At 38.3% G+C, this 21467-nt stretch overlaps 1 protein-coding gene across 2 annotated transcripts in view; it reads left to right on the forward strand.

Annotated features, from left to right (window-relative positions):
• Positions 1-21467, forward strand: part of LOC149180910 (FAD/NAD(P)-binding oxidoreductase family protein) — a 443523-nt gene that overhangs the window by 138984 nt on the left and 283072 nt on the right. The window contains exon 3 of one of the 2 annotated variants that reach the window (XM_089416383.1): positions 13987-14097. The exons of the other annotated variant lie outside the window; for it this stretch is intronic. Within the exon in view, the coding sequence (XP_089272509.1) occupies positions 13987-14097 (111 nt within the window). The remainder of the gene's footprint in view (positions 1-13986; positions 14098-21467) is intronic. 2 annotated transcript variants of the gene reach the window in all.

The following is a 21467-nucleotide window of genomic DNA, read 5'->3' on the forward strand; positions in this document are numbered from 1 at the left end:
CTTATCATCCTTGTTTTTTATGTTGATGATCTTATTCTTACTGGTAGTGATCCCAACCTTATAAACCATGTGAAGTCCAGCCTTAAAAAGAAATTTGAAATGACAGACTTAGGACACTTACACTATTTTCTCAGTCTTCAAGTCTTGCAATCTAAGGAGGGTATTTCCCTTTCCCAGTCGAAGTATGCTTGTGATATTCTTCGTCATTTTCACATGGAAGACTGTAAGCCAGCCCCTTCTCCCTTTCAGTCTGGAGTCAAACTTTCAGTCTCTTGTACTTCTCCTGAAGTTGATGCTACCTTATACCGTCAACTTGTAGGAAAACTCTTGTATTTAACCCATACTCGTCCTGACCTTTCCTTTGCTGTTGGCCTTGTTGCTCGTTTTATGCAAAACCCGCGTGAAAGTCATTGGAAAGCAGCTAAAAGAATACTTCGTTATGTTCGAGGTACAGTACAGTTTGGGATTCATTACAGTGCCAAAGCAGCTCCTCTATTAGTTGGTTTCACTGATTCTGATTGGGCTGGTGACCCTGATGATCGGAAGTCTACTGCCGGTTATGTCTTCACTCTTGGTTCAGGACCTATTACATGGGCTTGTAAGAAACAGACTGCCATTTCTCTTTCGTCAGCAGAAGCAGAGTATCGTGGTGCCGTGGAAGCTAGTAAGGAAGCCTTGTGGCTTCGTCAGATCCTATCAGAGTTTGGCTTTGAGCAGCAGCATCCAACCACACTTTGGTGTGATAATCAAAGTGCCATTCAGCTATGCAAAGATCCAGTCCAGCATCAGCGCAGCAAACACATTGAACTACACATGCACCTCATCAGAAAGCTCATTCATGACCATGTTCTTGAAGTGCAATATTGTTCAACAGATGATCAGGTTGCAGACATCTTCACAAAGGCTCTCACAAAGGCGAAGTTCACTAAACTTCGATATATGCTTGGAGTTCAGGAAGTTGTCACTAAGGGGGGATAGGCTCTAGTGCCTCCTTCCTTCTCCTATTGTGTCATATTTGTAAATCCTTCAATCCTATCCCAAGTTGTTCTTAAGGGGGGATGTTAGGATATTCCGACACATAGGAAATAGTTAAGTTCAACTTGGTCTAGTATAGAGTTAGGTATAGAGTTAGGTAAAGTGTGTTTCTTTACCGTTGTACATTTTGTAACTTACAATCCGACGGTCACGATATGTAGTGATCCGACGGTTCACTCTCTCCTCGGTATTACCGACACTTGATCCGTGGCTTGACACCCGATTGGTCCATGAGTTCTATTTAAAGCGCATGGAGGGTCATTGTTTGGGTAATCCGTCTATGAGAGAAAGCTTATGTAAATTTTCATTCTTTGATTAATAAATTGCCTGAAGTGGCCACGTTGGCTCAGGCCGTGGACTGTTTCCCTCTTTGAGGGTTTTAACCACGTCAAAAATACTGGTGTATTGATTTGAGATCTGGTTGTGAGCGGTGTCCTTTTGGTGTTCTTTCTGAGGAACTTACCCTGTAAATTCCTACAGGTTTCAAGCTCTCTTGCATAATCTTTTGGAATAAATGCAAAAGTCTTTGGGGTTTCAACGCGCGGTGGTGTTCTTTGAATCTATGGTAACATTGTTTTAATTTTTGCTTAATATTATATGAAAACTATCAATCAATAGCTCTCTTAGAATAATCTGAATATAGGTATCTTATTTAGTTTGTTGGATCTATGGTAACATTTTTATTTTTGATTGAAGTAGCAGGTATCTCTATTTTTTCAGAATTTTATTGTTGTTCTATTTTTCTACTTAGTTTGTTGATTGATTTAGTGTTTGCAGAAGATCTTTCAGGTTCTCATTGAGCATTTGGGGATAGTCCTCAGTTGGACCAGCCAACTTTCAACACATATTTTCTGAAGAGCCTACCTCATATAAGCCCCAGGATTTATCTAACGATTTTTTTTTGTAGGGTGTTCTGGGGCTAGTACCTCTCTAAAATTTCAAAATGTTTTAAATATTTCGTGGAAAAATTGATAGATATGGCTTGTAAGAGCCTTAAATCTTCAGATGTGGGAGCGAAGTTGGAATTATAGTCCTTAGATCTAATAGATCTGCAACCTTTGTGCATAGATCTGTAAATTTTTTGTATAGATCTAAAGTTTTTTTTTAGTTTGAGTTTTGTAGTTTTTATTAATTTTTGTATATTTGAGATTTGGTATTTTTTAATTTTCGTTTTGCAGGTGCAGATCTGAAAGAGAAATTTAATTTTAAGCTAGATCTAGACCTTGGAGGGCAAGGTCTGACCTCAATACCATTTTGCAAGGATAAATTATTCAAAATTATTTTTTCTGAGGGCTTCATTTGAGGATTCTATAAGTTTTTCTGAGGACGAATTTGAAGCAAAAGAATATCAGTTTAAGGAATTTCTGGATTTTTTTTAAGATTCTTGGGCTACCATTTGCTGTCTAGAAGCCCTTCAAAATTCCTTTGCTTCCATTTCCTGCATTTTTTCTTCCTACTGATCCCTTTGTTTCTCTGAAATCAACTCTACCTCTCTGCTAAATCGCAGTGTTCTTCCTGACTGTGTTTTTCCTCCCAGCTCTCCCTCTATTCCGTGTCTTCTCTCCTTTGCATTCGTTTCTATTCTTCCCTTTGTCGCTGCCTGCATTTCCCTTCCTCCCTATGTCGCATGTCATCCTCAACTCTTTCTGCGTCCACCCTTCTCCCTGCATCCCTCATTTCCCTCACTGCTCCTCGTTGCCATCTTCCTTTCTCTGCTCGCTCTGCGTCCTCCCCGCTGGCTGCCTGAGCTCCCTCATCCACGACCCTCCTTGCTGCATCTGTTGCCGATGCTCCCTCATCCTCGACCTGCAAACAGTCGTGTCTCTTTCCTTGTTGCGCTACCATATCCTCTGCTGTCATTCAAAAACCCTACTCTCCCTTTCACAATTTCCTTTCGATATGTTTTGAAGTTTCGATTTTTTTTAATGTGTGAATTTTGATTTTTTAAATTTTTTTTTTAAAGAAATTGTTTTTTTGTAAATTTGTTTGCTTTTCTGTTTTTTATTTTGATTTTGTTGTTTTTTTAAACAAAAGAAAAAAATTTAAAATTTATATTTTCATTCTGGGCTTTAAAAAATGAATTAAATTTAAAGGAAAATTTAAAAGGATTCAACGATTTCAAGTTAAAATTTTTATGCGGCCTTTGGCCCATTAAAAATCTTAATTAACTAAGCCTTTTACTCATATTTGCCACATTTAAATTTTTTCTTCATTCATGAACTTTAGCACATTAAAATTGCCGAAGGAATAATTAATTTTTTAATCTAAAGTTCCTTTTGGGTTTTTTTTTGTGTTAAGAGTTTGGGACTTTAAAATATTTAAAGGGAAATTGTGGTGTTAATTTTTTTTTTTTAATTTCTCTATAGTCAAGACATTTTTTTTTTAATTATCTTTAAAGTTTGACTATAAGAAAATAAGAAATTTTCCTGGATTGGGGTCACTTAAGAAAAATCATTTTTATTATAAAATTGTTTGAATTGTTTAACATTTGAATTTCATGGTTCTTTATGGTATTTAATTTCGAAATTGAATTGCTAAAGTATTTTGCATGCTAAACTTTTGAACATTTTCTTATGCTTGACATCTATTGAGATTTCTCATCATTAAAGTAATTCTAGGCGTGGTTTAATTACTTGAACTATTGGATACATATTGCATATTTCTTGGTGAAATTTTAAAGTAATTGTTAAGTACTCTTTCATGAAATTGTGGTAAATTGCATATATTTTGTCTCTTAATCTGAGTATCTTTGACATTTGATATTAAATTGTGAAGAAGCTTTTGTTCTCTTTGAGCTATAATTGCATTTGAAAGACTCTAGATAAATTGAAGTGATAGGCTTGTGATTTAACTAGGCATTACATTGTGATATTTCAGGCATATTGTTGAGAAATTTATCGTACAATCTAGTAAAGTGAATATCCATTTTGGATGATTAAAGATTTTATCTCATAAATCTGAAGCAGATTGTGGCATAAGCACTTTTCATCCTTGAATCTAACTTCATCTCATCTTCTAATCATCTCGTGCATTTGCATATTAAGTTAGTTCTGCAAAAAATACTCATGCAGGGAACCTTGGTCTGTATTTCATCGAGCCACTGTGGTAGCATGCACGCAACCCTAGCTAACAGTTGCAACACCCAGCGCGCAGCAGTTCGCAACTGCCCCTCAACAGCTCTCTGTTGCTGAGGTTTGATCTACAGGACACGGAGGGAGAGCCTGGCTACGCAGCAATAGCACGCAGCACCAGCCAGTATTTGCAGTACCTAGCGTGCAACATTTCGTAGCTGCCCTCAGTGGCTTTCTGTTGATGAGGTTCGATCTACATGGATTCTTTAGAGGACGAAGAGCCTCATCCAAATCACCAGCAAGAAAATGAAGTAACAACAAAAGCCTTTGCCTCCCTTATTTCTGCAATGGTTCCAGCAAAGAACCGACCATCAGTCACAAAGTTTGTCAAAAAATTGGAAGATATACCTGAAATATCACTACCTCCTGCACTCCCACGAAAAGCAACACTCTCTCTGGCAGAACGAAGATTAGTAGGGCAGTTCATTGGGTTATGGCCATTGCCCAAAACTATCCAAAAATGGGTAGAAAGAAACTGGTTTGCATCAATAAACGGGAAAATCTCAATCAGGTTCTGTGGCAGAGGGTACTACACCTTTCACTTCGAAACCGAGGACCGGGATCTGATATTTAGGAATGGCCCGTATTTTATGGATACAAGAGGACTGTATTTAAACAGATGGATGCCCGACTTCGATCCAGAAATGGATGTTCCAAATGTTGTACCTGTATGGGTCAGATTGCCGCACCTCCCCCTCCATTGCTGGGGAGATGATTCAGTTAAAGCCATAAGAAATGCAGTTGGGAAGTACATAGATAGATGTGAGGCAAAAGAAAATATGCATGCATGCGCCATAATCTGTGTAGAAGTGGATCTAGGGAGAGGACTTCTAGAAGCTATCAGAATCAAAGTGGACCAGTGGACGCACATACAACAGCTGGACTATGAACTAATCCCTTTCAAATGCAAGGTATGTCACAAATATGGTCATTTTGCAAATAGATGTACAAAAAAAGAAGACAAAGAAAGTGAAAAGATTGAGGATCCGGAAAATAAATGGGAACAGGTCAAAAAAAAGAAGACAGCTAATAAACAACCAATCCACTCTTCTTCGCAGCCCACAACATCCTCTGAAGCTCACCAAATCTCGCCGAAAGCAGACAATGCCAACCTTAATCCTTTTGAGCCACTGGACCCTTCAGCCCCCTCATCCCTCGGACCCAAAACTGGATCCAGATCTAGAACCCCCCATTCTCCCAACCCCCCTCAATCCCCTTAATCCCCTGGAGTCTTAATCACCCACCTCTCTCCCCCTCCCTCGGTAGACAGAATTATAACTAGAAAACAATCAAAGGAAGCATTCCCAAATGCAGAAAACCAAAAAAAAGTAGGAAGAAAGATAAACAAAGAGTTGAGGGATGAAGCAGTAGCAAAAGAAATGGCTTTAGGAACACAACAACCTATGGATACTTTCCCAGGGAAAAGCACAAGAAACAATGAAAGAAGCCAGCAAAAGGGGAAAGGAGCCCTGCACCACCCAACAAGTAAATAATGATAATAGTCTCCTGGAATTGCAGAGGAATGGGATCATCCTTCAAAGAAAATGCTACAAGAGATATTCTGACAAAAGAAAACCCAAATATCCTTATGATTCAGGAGACAAAAGCAAATAGCCAAGAAACTGAAGATATCAAAAAAAAGTTTAGAAATTATGAAGGGGAATCAATCCAGGCAACAGGAACATCAGGAGGTATCTGCACAATTTGGAAAAAAAGGAATATGGGAATTAATACAAAAAAAACAAATCAGCATTGGATACAAACGGATCTAATGCAAATCAGTATGAAAGAGAGATACAAGGTCATAAATATATATGCCCCCAATCACTACAGAGAAAAAGAACAATGCTGAGCCTTAATGAAAGAAGCTTTAAAAGAAACACAAGCTGGGAAAATAATTCTAGGAGGAGATTTAAATCTGGTAAGAAGTATAGAGGAAAAGTTTGGAGGAATCTATCACACTGATCCATCCAGGAATACTTTAGAGGAAATAATGGAACAACACAGCCTTCTGGACATCCCTCCAAACAACGGGAAATACACTTGGAACAACAAAAGAGTGGGTAAAAGCAATATAAAAGAAAGGTTGGATACAATTATGATACAAGAAAACATAGCAGCAATGTACAACTCCATCAAATCAAAAATTATACACACTACAGCATCTGATCATAAACCGATGGTAATAGCAATGGGCAAAATGGAAAACCAAGGTCCACTCCCTTTTAGATACAACTCAATTTGGGACAACAACACAAAAATCAGCGATTTAATTAAGAAAGCATGGGAACCAAGAGTATCGGGCTCACCACAGTACATTTGGGAGACAAAGTTAAAAAATGTAAGATCCAAGCTAAAGGAATGGGCAAGATCAAATGAAATAAAAAGAAAAGAAAAGAAAAAAGAGCTACAACATAAAATGGACAACATGCAGGTTGAAAAAGAAGGCAAGCAAGACTATCTAAGAGAGAAAGAAATATTTTGGGAAATATACAGGGAAAATAGGAAAGAAGAAGAAGAGGCCAGATTGAAATCCAGAAGTCTATAGCTCAAAGCAGGGGATAAGAATACATCTTTTTTTCACAACACTATGAAAATTAGAAGAGCAAGAAACCAGATAGAAAAAATGCAAGTTGAAAATCAAGAAGTCAAAGGTGCGGAAGAAATAAAAAAAAATAGCTTACAAGCACTTCAAAAACTTACTTTCAGCCATAGAAGAAACGACTGAATATGAAGAATTTTTGCAGCACACAAAAAAAAAAATAAAAAAAAAAAAGAATACAGAAATGTGCAAAGACCTCACAAAAGAAGAGGTAGTGGCGGCCATATGGAGCCTGCATCCGGATAAAGCCCCTGGGCCAGACGGTTTTACAATAGCTTTTTCAAATCTCATTGGTATACAATCAGAGAGAATTTCTTAAGAATGGCGAAGAATGTCTTCAAAAAAAAATAGGAAGTCACACAAAATCCTCCCTCCACTTTCAACAGGTTTCACTCCATTTCTCTTCGCAACTCCTCCTATAAGATAATAACAAAAATAGTGGCAAATAGAATCAAGAAAGTGCTACCTCTAATCATATTAGAAAACCAAGGAGGGTTTGTCCCCAATAGACAAATCATAGATAATGTAATAATAGTACAGGAAGTTGTACACTCCAGTATTTTAAGGCAAGAAAAGGGCATCATAATCAAATTAGATATGGCAAATGCATTCGACAGAGTTAGCCACCCATATCTAATGGCTGTCCTCCAGAAACTTGGCTTCTCAAAAGAAATAATAGAAGTCATTTAGGAATGCATCTCTACTCCTTGGATTGCCCCCCTCATAAATGGAAGACCCAGTGAATTTTTCCAAAGCACAAGAGGCCTCAGGCAAGGCTGCCCTCTCTCCCCATTTCTCTACATAATAATGGTAGAAACCTTAAGCAGAGCATTGGAAAAGCAGAGAAAGGAAAGAAACATCACAGGGCTTAGAATAGCAAAAGGAGTAAAAACCATAAGTCATTCACTTTTTGTGGATGACACATTGCTGATGGGAGGAGCATCAACAATAATAGCAAGAAGATTCAAAAAAGTACTTGATGCATTCCTACAGGTATCAGGTGCGCTATTAAATAATACAAAATGCAGGATATATGGGTGGAATACCCCTCCTAGAATCATGCAAAGGATTTCACAAATCATGGAAATCCCAGTACAAGAAAAATAGAATCACTTCTTTTACCTGGGACTACCAATATCAAAAGAGAGCATGAAGGCAAAAATATGGACAAAATAGATTGAAAAAATGCAAAACAAAATAAAGAGTTGGGGTATGATGTGGCTAAATATGGCTGGAAGGGTGATCTTAATCAAAGCACTCCTTGGTGCATTACCGATCTATCAATATGCAATAATCATGGCACCATCAAGTGCTCACAAATAGATGGATTTAATCTTAAGAAGCTTTTTATGGCGGGGGGGAAGCAAGAAAACAAAAAGTTTAGCCTGGTCAGGTGGGAACAAGTAGTGCTACCATATGAACAAGGAGGCCTATCCATTCGGTTAACTGGGGTCATGAATGCAGCCCTGGGAATCAAAATAGTATGGAGACTCATCACAGGTAAAGAGTGCTGGTGGAAAAAAAACCTCATCTATAAATACATGGACGGATCCAGGAAAAGACTACTTAATGGAAATATCCCAATAAGACAATGCACTCAAGTATGGAAGCTAGTTAAAAAAATAATTCCTCTGATGAGTAGCCACATCTCTAAAATCCCAGGTAATGGAAAAACAATATCGATTTAGGAGGACAGAATCATGGGAAAAGATCCACTGTAGAATCACCCGGAAATTGAAGGCATCCAAGAATGGTTGAAAGGAAAAGGCTTCAACACTTTACATTCAATATCTTTGTGGAATCAAAAGGAATGGTAGGAATGGAAAATCCCAGCAATCCCAGCAAACCTGGAAGGACAATGGAACAAAATCAAGCAGCATCTAAAAGGGGCAGCACCAATCCACTATGATGAGGAAGATAATTACCTTTGGGATCCAAGTAATGGGCAATACACAGTCAAGACTAGATATAAAATCCTCTAAGAACAAACAAATCAACAACACTGGGACTCATGGAAAATAGCATGGAAATCTGAAATTTTGCCTAAGATAAAAATTTTCATTTGGACCCTTTTAAAAGGGAAGATCCTGACCAGTGAAAATTTAAAAGAAAAAGGCTTTCAGGGGCCCTCACGATGTCCGTTATGCCAGCAGGCTGAAGAAAACATCCAACACTTATTCCAAGAATGCATTTTTTCAAAAGAGTGCTGGCAGCAACTTATAAGCCCCCCGGATATAAATATAAACTTTGAAAAACCATTGCCGGAATTTCTTCGAACTTTAGGGAGAGCCTACCCATACGAAATAAAGAAGAAAGTCACAATTCAAAGAATATGCAAGTGCATTCCAACAGTTCTATGTTGGCAAATTTGGTTGACTCGAAATAAGTGCATCTTCAAAAACCAAAATCCAAGAATCGGGAAGACCTTATTAAAAACGTGGGGATTAACCTCTGAAATCCTCAATGTCAAAGGAATTGCACCAACGAACTACAGTATTCTCCAACAAGAAGAACGAGGTTGGCTCAACAAAGCCATAATTAATAATAATGGACAAAAAGGACAAAGAAAAGTAAACTCATGAAATATTTGGAAATTAAGAATGAGTGAAGAGGAACTCGAAAACTGGAAAAAACTTCAGAACAGACATTGTCTACACTTTAATGGAGCCTCTAAGAATAATCCGAGAAAGGTAGGAGCAGGGGGAATAATTCTCGATCCAGAGGGGAAAAAATGTCACCTATGAATGGGGACTGGGACAAATTTCAAATAACAACGCTGAAGCATACAACTTGTTGATGGGGACAAGAATGATTAAAAAAAAAGAAATTCAAAATCCTATAATTATAGGAGATTCAGCCATAATAATTGAGGCAATGGCTCGAAACAAAAATTCAAGTAATGAGTTTATGAGCAGAATTTCCAAAAGAGTCAGGAGAAACTTAGAAGGCTCTGGCAATCTAACCTTCAAACATGTATTGAGAATACATAATCAGCAGGCGGATCAGTATGCAAACCAAGCAGTGAAAAAAAATGAAGGGAGTGTCTGTGAGAACCATGATGAATACTACAATTCGGTCCCATAACATCCAACAAAAATGATAAGAATGAAGCTCTCTAAAAACAAGGAATAAAACATCCTGATTAAAGAGACAAATCAAAAATCGACAATCAGACTCATCAGCGAACACACAACTGCAAGGGAAGTCAGAAAATCACGGGAAGACAGAGGAAACATCATGACATTAGAGATTTTGGCATGAGCAAAGTCAGGGAAGGCAATCCTGTTCACAAGCATTACATGGCAGTTTGCGTGAGTAAAGCCAGGAAGGATGATTGCAATCCTGTTCAAGCGGCAGTCTATCCCATTGACTGCATTTTTCGGGCTACTCACTCTGGCTATAAGAACAATGGTAAGCTGATAATTCAAAATAAGCAAATCTGTGCATATAGAGAGCTCATCTCCCCTGTTAAGCGCACAGTTAATTCGCCCCCTCTAAGCTCCACTTCGCATCCTATCTCAGCCTTCGGTAATCACTTCTAGAGCTCAGTGTTCTCACGCTCTCTGCCCTCCGCCTCACTCCACACCACCATCGAACAAATTCCCATAGCAGCGCGACAATCTTGCATCTCTGATCTCTGTTTTTACTGGCCCGTCCATATATTCTGGCCTTCGCTCAGTCCTATAAAGACCTCGGCTTCATCCTCCACTCTCCCAATCAAAAAGCATAGGACAAAGGTCAGCAAAGCAGCGAAGTGCAGGAAAAAAGGATTGTGGTTAGCAACAGCAGCAGAATTACTCCAGGCAATACAAGATCCAGGAAGAACAACAACACAAGAGAAAGAACAAAACAAATGGAATTCAACCCTATCGAAAAGGTAGCAAGGAATGATGCATGCCCAACATGCAAAGGGAATAAGTTCATGATCCACTGATTGCAAGAGTCACTCAAGGATCTCAGAAGCGAAATGAGAATGGAACACAGCTTCCAAAGTCGAAACATGGCAGTGCAAAAAGAGGAGATAATGGCACTGAAAACCAAATGTAAGCATCTAGAAGAAGCAGTGGCATATTAAAAAAATAAAACTATGAGAAGTGAAGGAGAGAACTCGGTCAACAACAACAAAATGAACCAAGCAGCCCAAGAATACTCAGTCTACAAGCCATAAAAAATTCCAGAGAATTTATGATATGTAAAATTACTTTCTTAGTAGGTCAGTTTGTCAGGCAGTACTCAAGAATAGTTAAAAGAATTTCTGAACTTTTGAAGTCAAGCAGAGGAGATGGGACTGCGCTCCTATCTCACTGCTTTGTCTTTTATCTTAATTTAGTCAAATGTAATAGCAGCTTGCTCCACTACAGCTTTTGGTAATATATCAACTAACCAATCTTGTTAAAAAAAAAGTTAGTTCTGCAAAATTAAAATTTACTTCCAAGCATAAGCTTGGTCGATAGATAGATAGGTACACATCCATCTTTGCTTGAGAAGCTTGCTTTTAATAGTACTTAAAACGTTGACCTTGCAGTCATCAGAGCCACAACTCTCTGCAACTCCGAAGGCACCGAGTATGTTAGATTTTCAAGAGAGGTATCATTAATCACACCTTAGTGTGCTTCACCTTATCTTCTCTCTGCCAATTACTATGAAATCAGGCTCAATCTAGAAAGAATCGAAGGGTTTAAACTTAGATAAGCATTTAACTAAAATTTACCAAGATTCCTGCATCTCACATTAGCTTTAGGATCTGCATTTCATATAAGATAGTCATTCATCCAAGCAGCAGTTGCAAATCAATTACTTGGTCCTAAATTTCCTAGCAAGATAGTTGACTCTGTAAGGTGCTGGTATCAATTGCTTAAATGTAATTGAATCCTATAAGTCTTGCTAAATATAAAACAAGTACTTGGTCGCTTCACTATCTCCCAAACTGGTTGGTTCCCAACTAGTTCTCCTTCATTCCATTTCTGTAGGGTCTACCCACCTTAGCCTGCTTTTGGGAGACACCTTAAACAGAGAGATTGGGGATCAGGGTGGCAGTCCCCAATCTAAGCCGTTGTCGTGGTGCCTAGACATTCTGTGCAACAACATAGGTCATATCAACATATCTGAGCATAGGGGTCTCATACTTATCTGAGAATTGATAAGAAACATTGGTGCCTTATCACATTAGCTGCATTATCATCATTAGGTCATATATACATTGTTCATTCATTTACAAATCAAAACATGATGAGAGCCATACTTCATCACTGTCATAAATCATACTCATAACCAACATATAAACAACAGAAATAACAAGGATACAATAGCCATAAAATCCACATATAAACCAATACATTTACACATGAAATACCAAGGAGAAGAAACTCTTATTAATGAATGCAAAATTTGACTAGGTAGGGACTTCCACCAACCACCCAACCATAGATTGGTTGAATAAAATCTTTCTTTCAATCAATCATCCCTGTGCCATATTCCAAGCATGAATGTGGACCTCATAACTAGAGATCAACTAGGGCTTTTGGAGGCTAAAACACCTCACTCACATCAATAGAACCAGACTTTACCAATCCCCGCCGGATCACTAGGCCCTAAACAAGCATGGATGCCACCGTATTTCTCCACCTACACCGTGAGGAATTTTCCTGACTCCTAGTCTCTAGGCTTTACCGTACATCCCACCATACAACAATCAAGAATCTCTAGGCCTAATCAAGACTCCACCCTCCAGGCTTTATTGTATATCTCGCCCTTCACCGGCCAATGATTCCTAGGCTTGATCGAGGGCACTCACCTCTAGGCTTTACCGTATATCCCGCCATTCATCGGTCGAGGATTCCTAGGCCCATCGACATGACACAAAATCTGGTTTTACCGCAACCCATAGTCTGGTTCAGGGGTTACTAGGCCAAGGCTTTACTGCAATCCATAGTCTGATTCAGGGATCACTAGGCCATGTGTTTTTTCTTTCAGAGACCACCTCACTTAGTTTGAATTCATCCAACAATCCAGCTCAACCAAAACAGGAGAACCCCATTACACCATGGCTATTTGGAAATGGCAACACAAGGCTAAAAAACACTGTCACACTTGGCAAAACTCATTTCAATGACAACAAGAGAACCAAGAACGCACATGCATAACCATGCATGCCAAAACTAGCAAGGAAATCACACATGCAAATTGATGCCTACAAATAATCCCGTTGTAGCTGCTTGATCCTGCTCTTCCTTGGTTGATCTTTGCTTTCCTTTGCCTTCTTGGTCCTTCCTTTGCTTTCTTGATCCAATGCTAGAGTGCTCCAAGAAAAAATCTAAGTGTCCAAGTGTGTGTGAGAGAGAGAATAGAGAGAGAGCTCCGAAACTGAATTGACAGAAGGTTACAAACTAGTCCTCAAAAGCCTTTTCTATTAATGAGGCCTTTATTTTCTTTATTTTCCATTATTTACCTTCATTTTCCTCGTCTTATGCAACTTGTGACCTTTCACCTTCCTTTTCTCCTAATTCCCATTATTTTCATAAATAAATTGACAAAAAATGCATTTTGCCTTTCCAAAGCCTTTGCATTGACAAAAAATGCATTTTGCCTTTCCAAAGCCTTTGCCAATTTCCTTATCCATAATAAACCAAATGAACACCCACACCAGGATGTTTTGCCCAACATTTAGCTTGGAATAAGTGTCCCATGACCTTGGTTATTATTTTGCCTTTATTAATTTTTATTTACCTGGAATTTTCACCAGGGCTGTTACAACCCTCAGCTCAGTGTGTACATGGTATGGGTTGAATTCAGTAGAGAAGACTATCCATTTGTGCTAGCATATCATTTTATTTTTGGATGTGTGATTGTGATTTTTTTTCTTTAATTTTAATATTCTAACCTTGTGTAAAGAAATCTAGGTTGATGGACTCTTCTGCTTTTTAATCGTTTTATATTTTGATTGTAGCTATTGACTTAGTTACAAAGAAGACATTTTTTTCTGTTTTATTGAAAACTAGATAGATGTCTTTCTATTTCATGGAAAACCAGATACATAACTTTCTGTTTTATTGAACACTAGATACACGCCCTTCTGTTTTATTGAAAACTAGATACACACCTTTTTGTTTTATTGAAAACCAGATAAGTAATTATTTACTATTTTAATGCAGTATAATCATATTTTACAATCTATGATTCCAAAATTGATGCTTTAAATGCTTAACTCTTAAACTCTAGGTTTTAGATGCTTTGGGCGAGTCTTTTCCGTGTGTTTCTTATGACTCTTGGATGGTTTATCTTCCGGAAGGTGACTTTTTGACTCGCATAGGACCAACTGAATTTTTCAAGGTATACATTCATATTTAACATGGATATTTTCCTTTCTGTCTGTTTAGAATATGTCAACAATAGTTTTTCACTTTTTAAAACTCTTACTGTCTTTACTAAATATAACAAGATAATAAATTGTGACAATCTCATGTGAGAAAAGTAATGGTTGTTTCTTCTTTGCTTTTCTTGGAATTGAAAAATACATGTACAACCCACAAATTGATTTAGCTGTTATATGATATGGCACACATCTATATCAAACATGCTTCTGAAGATGCTTTCCGTTTCCTTTTAGCCAGAATTGGAGCTAGCAGCTCAGTTTTTCATTTTGGAAATATTTGAAATGAAACCACTGTTTCTATGTCATCCCCAACGTCACCTGTTCTTATTACATTCTTTTAAATATATTTGGTAGTTGTAAACTATAAAAGTATGAATTTATGTTTGGAAATCATATTTGGTGTGGAGCATAACATTTTTTAAAATTGTTTCAATAAAAATTCTGAAAATGCTCCATTGGAGTAAGTTGTGAGCAAGTTAGAGATTGTATAGAACTTAAGTTGACAAAATTACAAGGTATTTATCTCAAGGATATTGAATGAAAGCCATATTGCACAAGTTTCTTTTTGTCATGTAAATACTGGTTTATGTGTATTGTCTCATTTCATAATATTTTTGGATTCGACTATGAATCCTGGACAGAATTTGTCCAAAAATATCAACGTCGGATGAAGTCTGCTGAAAGCAATCCTAATCACTCAGCCTGTGTCCAATGTGATTCATGAACATGGATGTTTTTTCAATTCATAAATGCAGAAATTAAATGTTTTTTACTGTGCTGGTTTATTTAACCTTGCTTTGTACTGTTTCTGTCAATTACTGCAGTGTAATTGTCTTATGACTGTGCTATTGCTATCTTCAGATTTTACTATGCATCTAGACAAAGGATTCAAGAAATCAAGCTGATGCAATAGCATTGTTGATTTGGGGTAGCATCGGATGTGCTCTAGCCACGAAATTTGGTGGAGTGGTTGAGGCACATGAGATTTTCAATACCCAAAAAGGGTTTGGGCAGATTCTAAATAGATTAGGAGATATTAAAATAATTAATATTTTTAATGGAGTCCCTAAGTCTAAACTTAGGGAAAATAAAATATTAATGTTTATTAATATGAATCTGTGTTAGAATGGTCCAAAAGACATGGATCAAGCCAGATCTAATCTTAGACATGGACAAGACAGAGAAACAGAGAAGGCAGAGGTTGTGCCAGGAGAGCAGCACAATAGCCAAGGAGGGTGATGCAGAGCCAACAAGGGCTCACATAGGGCCATGTAGAGGCAGCCAAGTGCTACGTAGAGCACCACAGGGGAGTAAGTGGAGGATGATTGGTTAACGCTCAAATCCCCTCTGAGCATTAACCAATCATGGTGTAACGTCTTAAGGTATGGTGGCCACCTGTCTTGTAACGGAAGGGACCATCGGCGCCTTTGAAATCCCAAAAATAGTTGTTCTCTGCTTACACAGAGAAACACACAAAAACACAGGAAAATCCGCCAAACTGCCGTTTATCGGACTTGGAATATCATTAACTCTGCCTTATAAGTGCATCGGGTCCGCCTTTATATTGCTATCGCATGCCCACCGTTGATCTCTATGATCGTTGATCCAACGGCTACTATTCATTTCGGGCGGCTTATGCGTATGAAGATTACCTGCCCGAAAAGGCGGTTTTCTCTCTTCGACGCTAAGCCATGTGTTGGCCAGTGTATGGGATCAGGCGGAGCCCATCCAATACCACTTATCGCCGAAGGATCGCCCGAAATCCCGCTTGTTACAGAACTCAAAATATATATATCTGCATGTATAAACCCTTTCGGGTCCGTTTTATTGCTTCATTCGCATTTCCTTTGTTTTTCGTTTATTTAACGAAAATGCGAAATACATAGAAAAAACCCTTTTTCGGAACTCAAAATATATATATTTGTGCCTATAAAACCCGTCCGGTCCGGCTTTATCGCAAGTCGTATATGTATCGGCCCCACTCCTTTGTATTGTGCTAATGCAATATTGCGATGCGATATGTCGCAATTGCGTATCCCATAGTCCCTGGGCCTTTGGTAAGCACTCCTTGTATTTTGCTGATGCGATATTGCGAGTTAATCTGGGCCGTCGATCTGCGCGCTTGATCAACAATCCTCGTTGACTCGCGCTGATCGATGTCGCAACTTTCACATGGTAGCCTTCGATAGCCTCCACTTGCCATCTCCGATTGCGATATGCCAATCGGATCTGGACAGTTGATCGTTCAGACCTGACGGCTCCTGTGCATTGTTCCTTTGACCTCCGATAGCTCTGTTTTGGCCATTTCTTCTTGCTTTTTCCTTTGCGATAGTGTTTTCTGCCTTTTGTAAAGGTTTTTCTCATGCGATAGTTTTTAAGTACATGAAGACTTAGAGGGTTTTAGGATCCATTTTGGATCACGCCTTCCCACTGAAAAAGCTTTTGGAACACCAAAAGTTGGTTTTTAAGCATCGATCAAGTGAGGATACAGCTTCCTCACTTGTCCAATCTCTATCCATCGTGCACTGCTTGCTTTTGAACCTTTGAGTCCAATTCTGAGGTACTTAACATTCCCTTTGCGCATAGTTTTCACCTTCCTGTCCAGAACTGTGTCTTCCTGCAACTCATTGAGATATTCAGGCAACAGATCATCAATAGAAGGCAACTAACTTTGCTCTTTAGGATCTTCAATCAATGAAGGTTCATACAGCCTCAAGTTCTCTGCATTAATGACTGAATAGATATGCATATAAGCTGGCAAATCAAGGTGAAAAGCGTTTTCACCAATTTTCTCAAGTATCTTGAAAGGCCCATGCCTTATTGGTTTCAACGTCTCACCTTCACCTTGCATTCTGTCTTTGCTGATGTACAACCAGATTTGATCACCAACTTGGAAGCTATGCTCAATTCGATGTTTGTCATGCCTTGCCTTGTACTTGGCCTGGCTTCTTTCCAGCTGTTACTATATTGCCTGGTGAATTTCTTGGATTTGTTCAGTGAACTTGGTTGCTTTGTCCCCATCACTAAGTCCATCAACTGCTATGTCTTTACTAAAGACAAAATCCAAGGGAAACTTTGGTGTAAAACCAAAACAAGTCTCAAAAGGAGATCTCTGAGTAGAAGAGTGCTTAGCACGGTTGTAAGCATGTTGCACATAACACAAATGTTCATCCCAAAGCTTGGGATGCTTGCTGCAATAGCCTCTGAGCAACTGGATCACTGTCCTGTTGACCACCTCTGTTTGGCCATCTGTTTGTAAATGAAATGTTGTGCTCTTCTTCAATCTGGTATCCATCAATTCCCATAGACTTGACCAAAACTTCCCAACAAATCGGGAGTCTCGATCAGATACAATGGAAGTGGGTAACCCAAAATGAACCCAGACATGCTGAAAGAACAACTTTGTTGTTTGTTCAGCTGTAATCTGCGTGTTACAAGGTATTAAAATACACATTTTGCTGAACCTGTCCACAATAACATATAAATAATCATGACCTTTTCTAGACTTTGGCAATCCCCCAACAAAGTCCATGGAAACACTTTCCCAAGGACGAGAAGGAACTGGAAGTGGAGTGTACAAGACTAATTTTCTATTACTGGGCTTGCTTTTAGTACACATATGACACCCTTTAATATATCTAGAAACGGTTTCATGCATTCTTGGCCAATAACAGAACCTTTGCAATTGTGCAACTGTTTTATTTACACCAAAATGACCTAAAATAAGAGAAGTATGTGCTTCTCAGATTATGTTAACTTTTCCAGTTTGTGGAATGCATAACTTTCCCAAATGATACAAGAGTTGGTCCTTAACATAATAATCCAATTCTTCTACTTGTTTGCCATGACTTAAAGTTGCATATACATCTTTAAAATCTACATCTTGAGCATATTGTTCAATGTAGCTTTCATGCATTACTGAGTTATGCTTAAGTATAGTAGATGCATTTATGATTGGTCTGGATAACATATCTGCAACCTTATTGTGTATGCCCTTATTATATCTGATGACATGATGAAACTGCTGTAGAAAACCCATCCACCTACAGTGTCTTGATTGCTGCAATTTAGTTTGTGAGTGCAAATATTGAAGTGGTTGATGATCTGTATGTATAATTGTTTCTTTGCCCATTAGGTAATGTTTCCACTTTTTCACACTCTGTACTAATGCATAGAATTCTTTATCATATATGGGATAATTAACTACTGTAGAATGAAATGTCTCAGAATGATAGCATATGGGTTTACCGTGTTGCATGAACACTGCTCCCATGGCATAGTCACTGGCATCTGTTTCAATCTCAAATGGTCGTTGAAGATTTGGCAGTGCTAGTACTGGTGTTCAACTAATTTTTTCTTTTAAGGTGTCGAAGACTTTCTGTTGTTTGCCTCCCCACTGAAACACCTTGTTCAATCTTGTTAAAGCATGTAAGGGAGCTGCAATCAAGGAAAAGTTAGCAATAAACTTTTCCAATATGGTGCTACTCCTAGGAAACTCCTAACTTCTGTAGCAGATTTGGGTTTAGGCCAGTTCACAATGACTTCAACCTTAGAGGGATCTATCATCAATTCACCACCCCCTACAATATGACTCAAATAATTTAAAGATGTTTTGCGAATTCACATTTTGACAACTTCACATAGAGATTTTCTCTTTTCAAAACATCTAAAGTTTGCTTTACATGCTTCAAATGTTCTTCCCATGTTTTACTGAAAACAAGAATGTCATCTAAATATACAATTACAAAATCATCAATAAAAGCTCTGAGTACATCATTCATAACTCTCATGAAAGTGGCAGGAGCATTAGTTAAGCCAAAAGGCATAACCAACCATTCATACAACCCTTGCTTTGTTTTGAAAGCAATCTTCCATGCATCTTGTTTTGCTACTCTGACCTGATGATAGCCACTACACAAGTCCAACTTGGAAAAGTAAATTGCTTCTTTCCGCTGATCTAATAGATCATCAATGTGAGGAAGAGGATAACAATTCTTGATCATTATTTTACTTAGTGCTCTGTAATCAATGCACATCCTCCACGAACCATCTTTCTTTCTCACCAACACGATTGGAGATCCGCATGGTGATGTGCTTGGTCTTATGAACCCTTCATCGAGCAGCTCCTGTACCTGCTTCTTGATCTCTACATTCTCTAAAGTAGATAACATGTACATTTCGATGTTAGGCAATGGAGCATCTTGCTGCAAATGAATATCACGTACTATTTCCCTTTTGGGTGGCAAACCTTTAGGTTCTTGAAATAGGATATCATATTTTGAAACAACTTTAACTAAATCAATTTTTTGTTTAGCATCATAGCCTTCAAATACATTGGTTTTATCAGGATTCTTTTCCTTTACAATCATCAGTAAAAATTGCTTGCATGAATTTACAATTCTTTTCGTCTGCCCGAGCTAATGAGAGAGTAGTTATTTTTGAGTTTATGAGCTCTTACAATATATTCTATTCCATCTTTAGTGAGTTGATACTTATTTTTAGCTCTATAAAATATGGCTTTTCTATCATACAAATAAGGACTTCCTAAAACAATACCACATATATCCAAGGGAACTATATCTAACTCAACCTCATCTACAAATGTGGACCCAATAGCAAACCTAAGTTTACATTGTCTAGTCACTTGTAGCTTTGCTTTATCACATACCCAACCTAATGGATATGGCTTCTTGTGAGGTGTAGTTAGTAAGCCCAACTTCTCTACAATTGTTTCAGAAATCAAGTTTACTTGTGATCTACTATCAAATAAAGTATCAATATTTTGGTGCTTGGAAATAACTCTAATATGAAAAAGCTCATGTCTTTTCCTCTTATTATCTTCATTATCAATAGATTGTGCAGAATTACTTGTAGATGCTTCAGAATTTTTACCTTTTATACCTATGGCTGTGACTGTTGTTTCATCACCTAAGTCTGACCCCAAGTCTTTCTCGATAGCAGCAACAGTCTTCTTCTTCTTAGCACTGAACTTCTTAGGTTTCAGCTCCAGATGCAAAGACTAGCAGTGTTCATCATCGTGTCTATCCTTCTTGTAGTGAGTGCATGAAGGTTTGTCCTTCTGTACAGCATTTGTCTTCCTCTCCTTCCATTTCAGCGTCTTCTTTTCCTTGTTCTTGCTTGCAGAGGGCTTTGATGATCCTCCAATCTATGGGTTCACATTCTTGCCTCTAGCCTCTAGATGTGTAGCCTGAACTGATACATCATCTAGGCTAGTGGGATTAAACATGAGAATGGTGTGCTTCAAATAGCTATGTAGACCACCTCTATACTTCAACAAAGTTTCAGGTGAGTCTAGAAAAATGCCTAGAGTTAAAGCTCTTTTTCTAAATTCCTGGGTGTAGCTTTGTACACTTTGGCCCTTTATTTGGTGAAGAGTTTGCCAACTCATCATTGCTTGTTGCATATAAGCTAGAGGATAGAATTGTTTTATAATGGCAGACACAAATTCATTCCAGGTAGAAAGAATTTTACCATGCTTCTTCAAATCAGCTTGTGTCCCGCCTTCCCACCACACTAGTGCAGTTCCTCCAAGGCAAAGGCTAGCCAGCTTAATCTTTTTCCTTTCTAAATCAATATTCTGCACCCTGCAATATACATCAATCTGTCTAATCCAGTTATCTAGCTTTTCTGCATTTAATTCTCCATCATAAATTGGCAAATCAAACTTTACATCTAATTTAATCAAAGATGTTTTCTTCTTTTTCTTTTCAGGGCTAGAAGGAGGTGATAGTGGAGGAGATGATGGAGGAGGCTCTTCCCCTTTCCCTTTGCCCTCTGGATGGGCATCTAGAGAAGGTTCCTCTACTCCTTTGCCTTGTTTGGGTGTTGAGGTACTTTCACCTTGACCCTTCTTGAATTCTCGATACATCTCTTCCACCATGGCTCGCATGGCCATAAAGCTGTCCATGAACTGAGATTCTGATTCCAATGGGACTTCTCCAGCCATTGTTCTCTGAGAGTAGACTCTTCCAATCTCTGGATTAGCCTCAACAAGCTCTCATTCTCCTAGTTTGAGCTTTGACCTAGTTAGCATTCAAGAATCCAACACAAGCTTGTCTAACCTTAGCAAACCTAAAGCTTTGATACCACTTGATTTGTGTTAATTTTAGGTATGTTCTATGCTAGAGCAATTTATTAAATTGTCACAGTTAGCAATCGCATCAGCATTAAAGTAAACTGTAGATAGAACATAAATATAAATCGCAGAAGACAAGCCAAGACAAGAGGACACAAGATGTGGCACTAGCCAGGGACAAACCCCAATGTGGGGAAACCCTTGATCAATTCTTCTTTTATGTTCTTCAAT

The sequence above is a fragment of the Pinus tabuliformis genome, chromosome 3_2 (assembly GCF_031772625.1).
Source record: "Pinus tabuliformis cultivar Carrire ecotype Pingquan chromosome 3_2, CPIR1, whole genome shotgun sequence".
Taxonomy (NCBI): Eukaryota; Viridiplantae; Streptophyta; class Pinopsida; order Pinales; family Pinaceae; genus Pinus; species Pinus tabuliformis.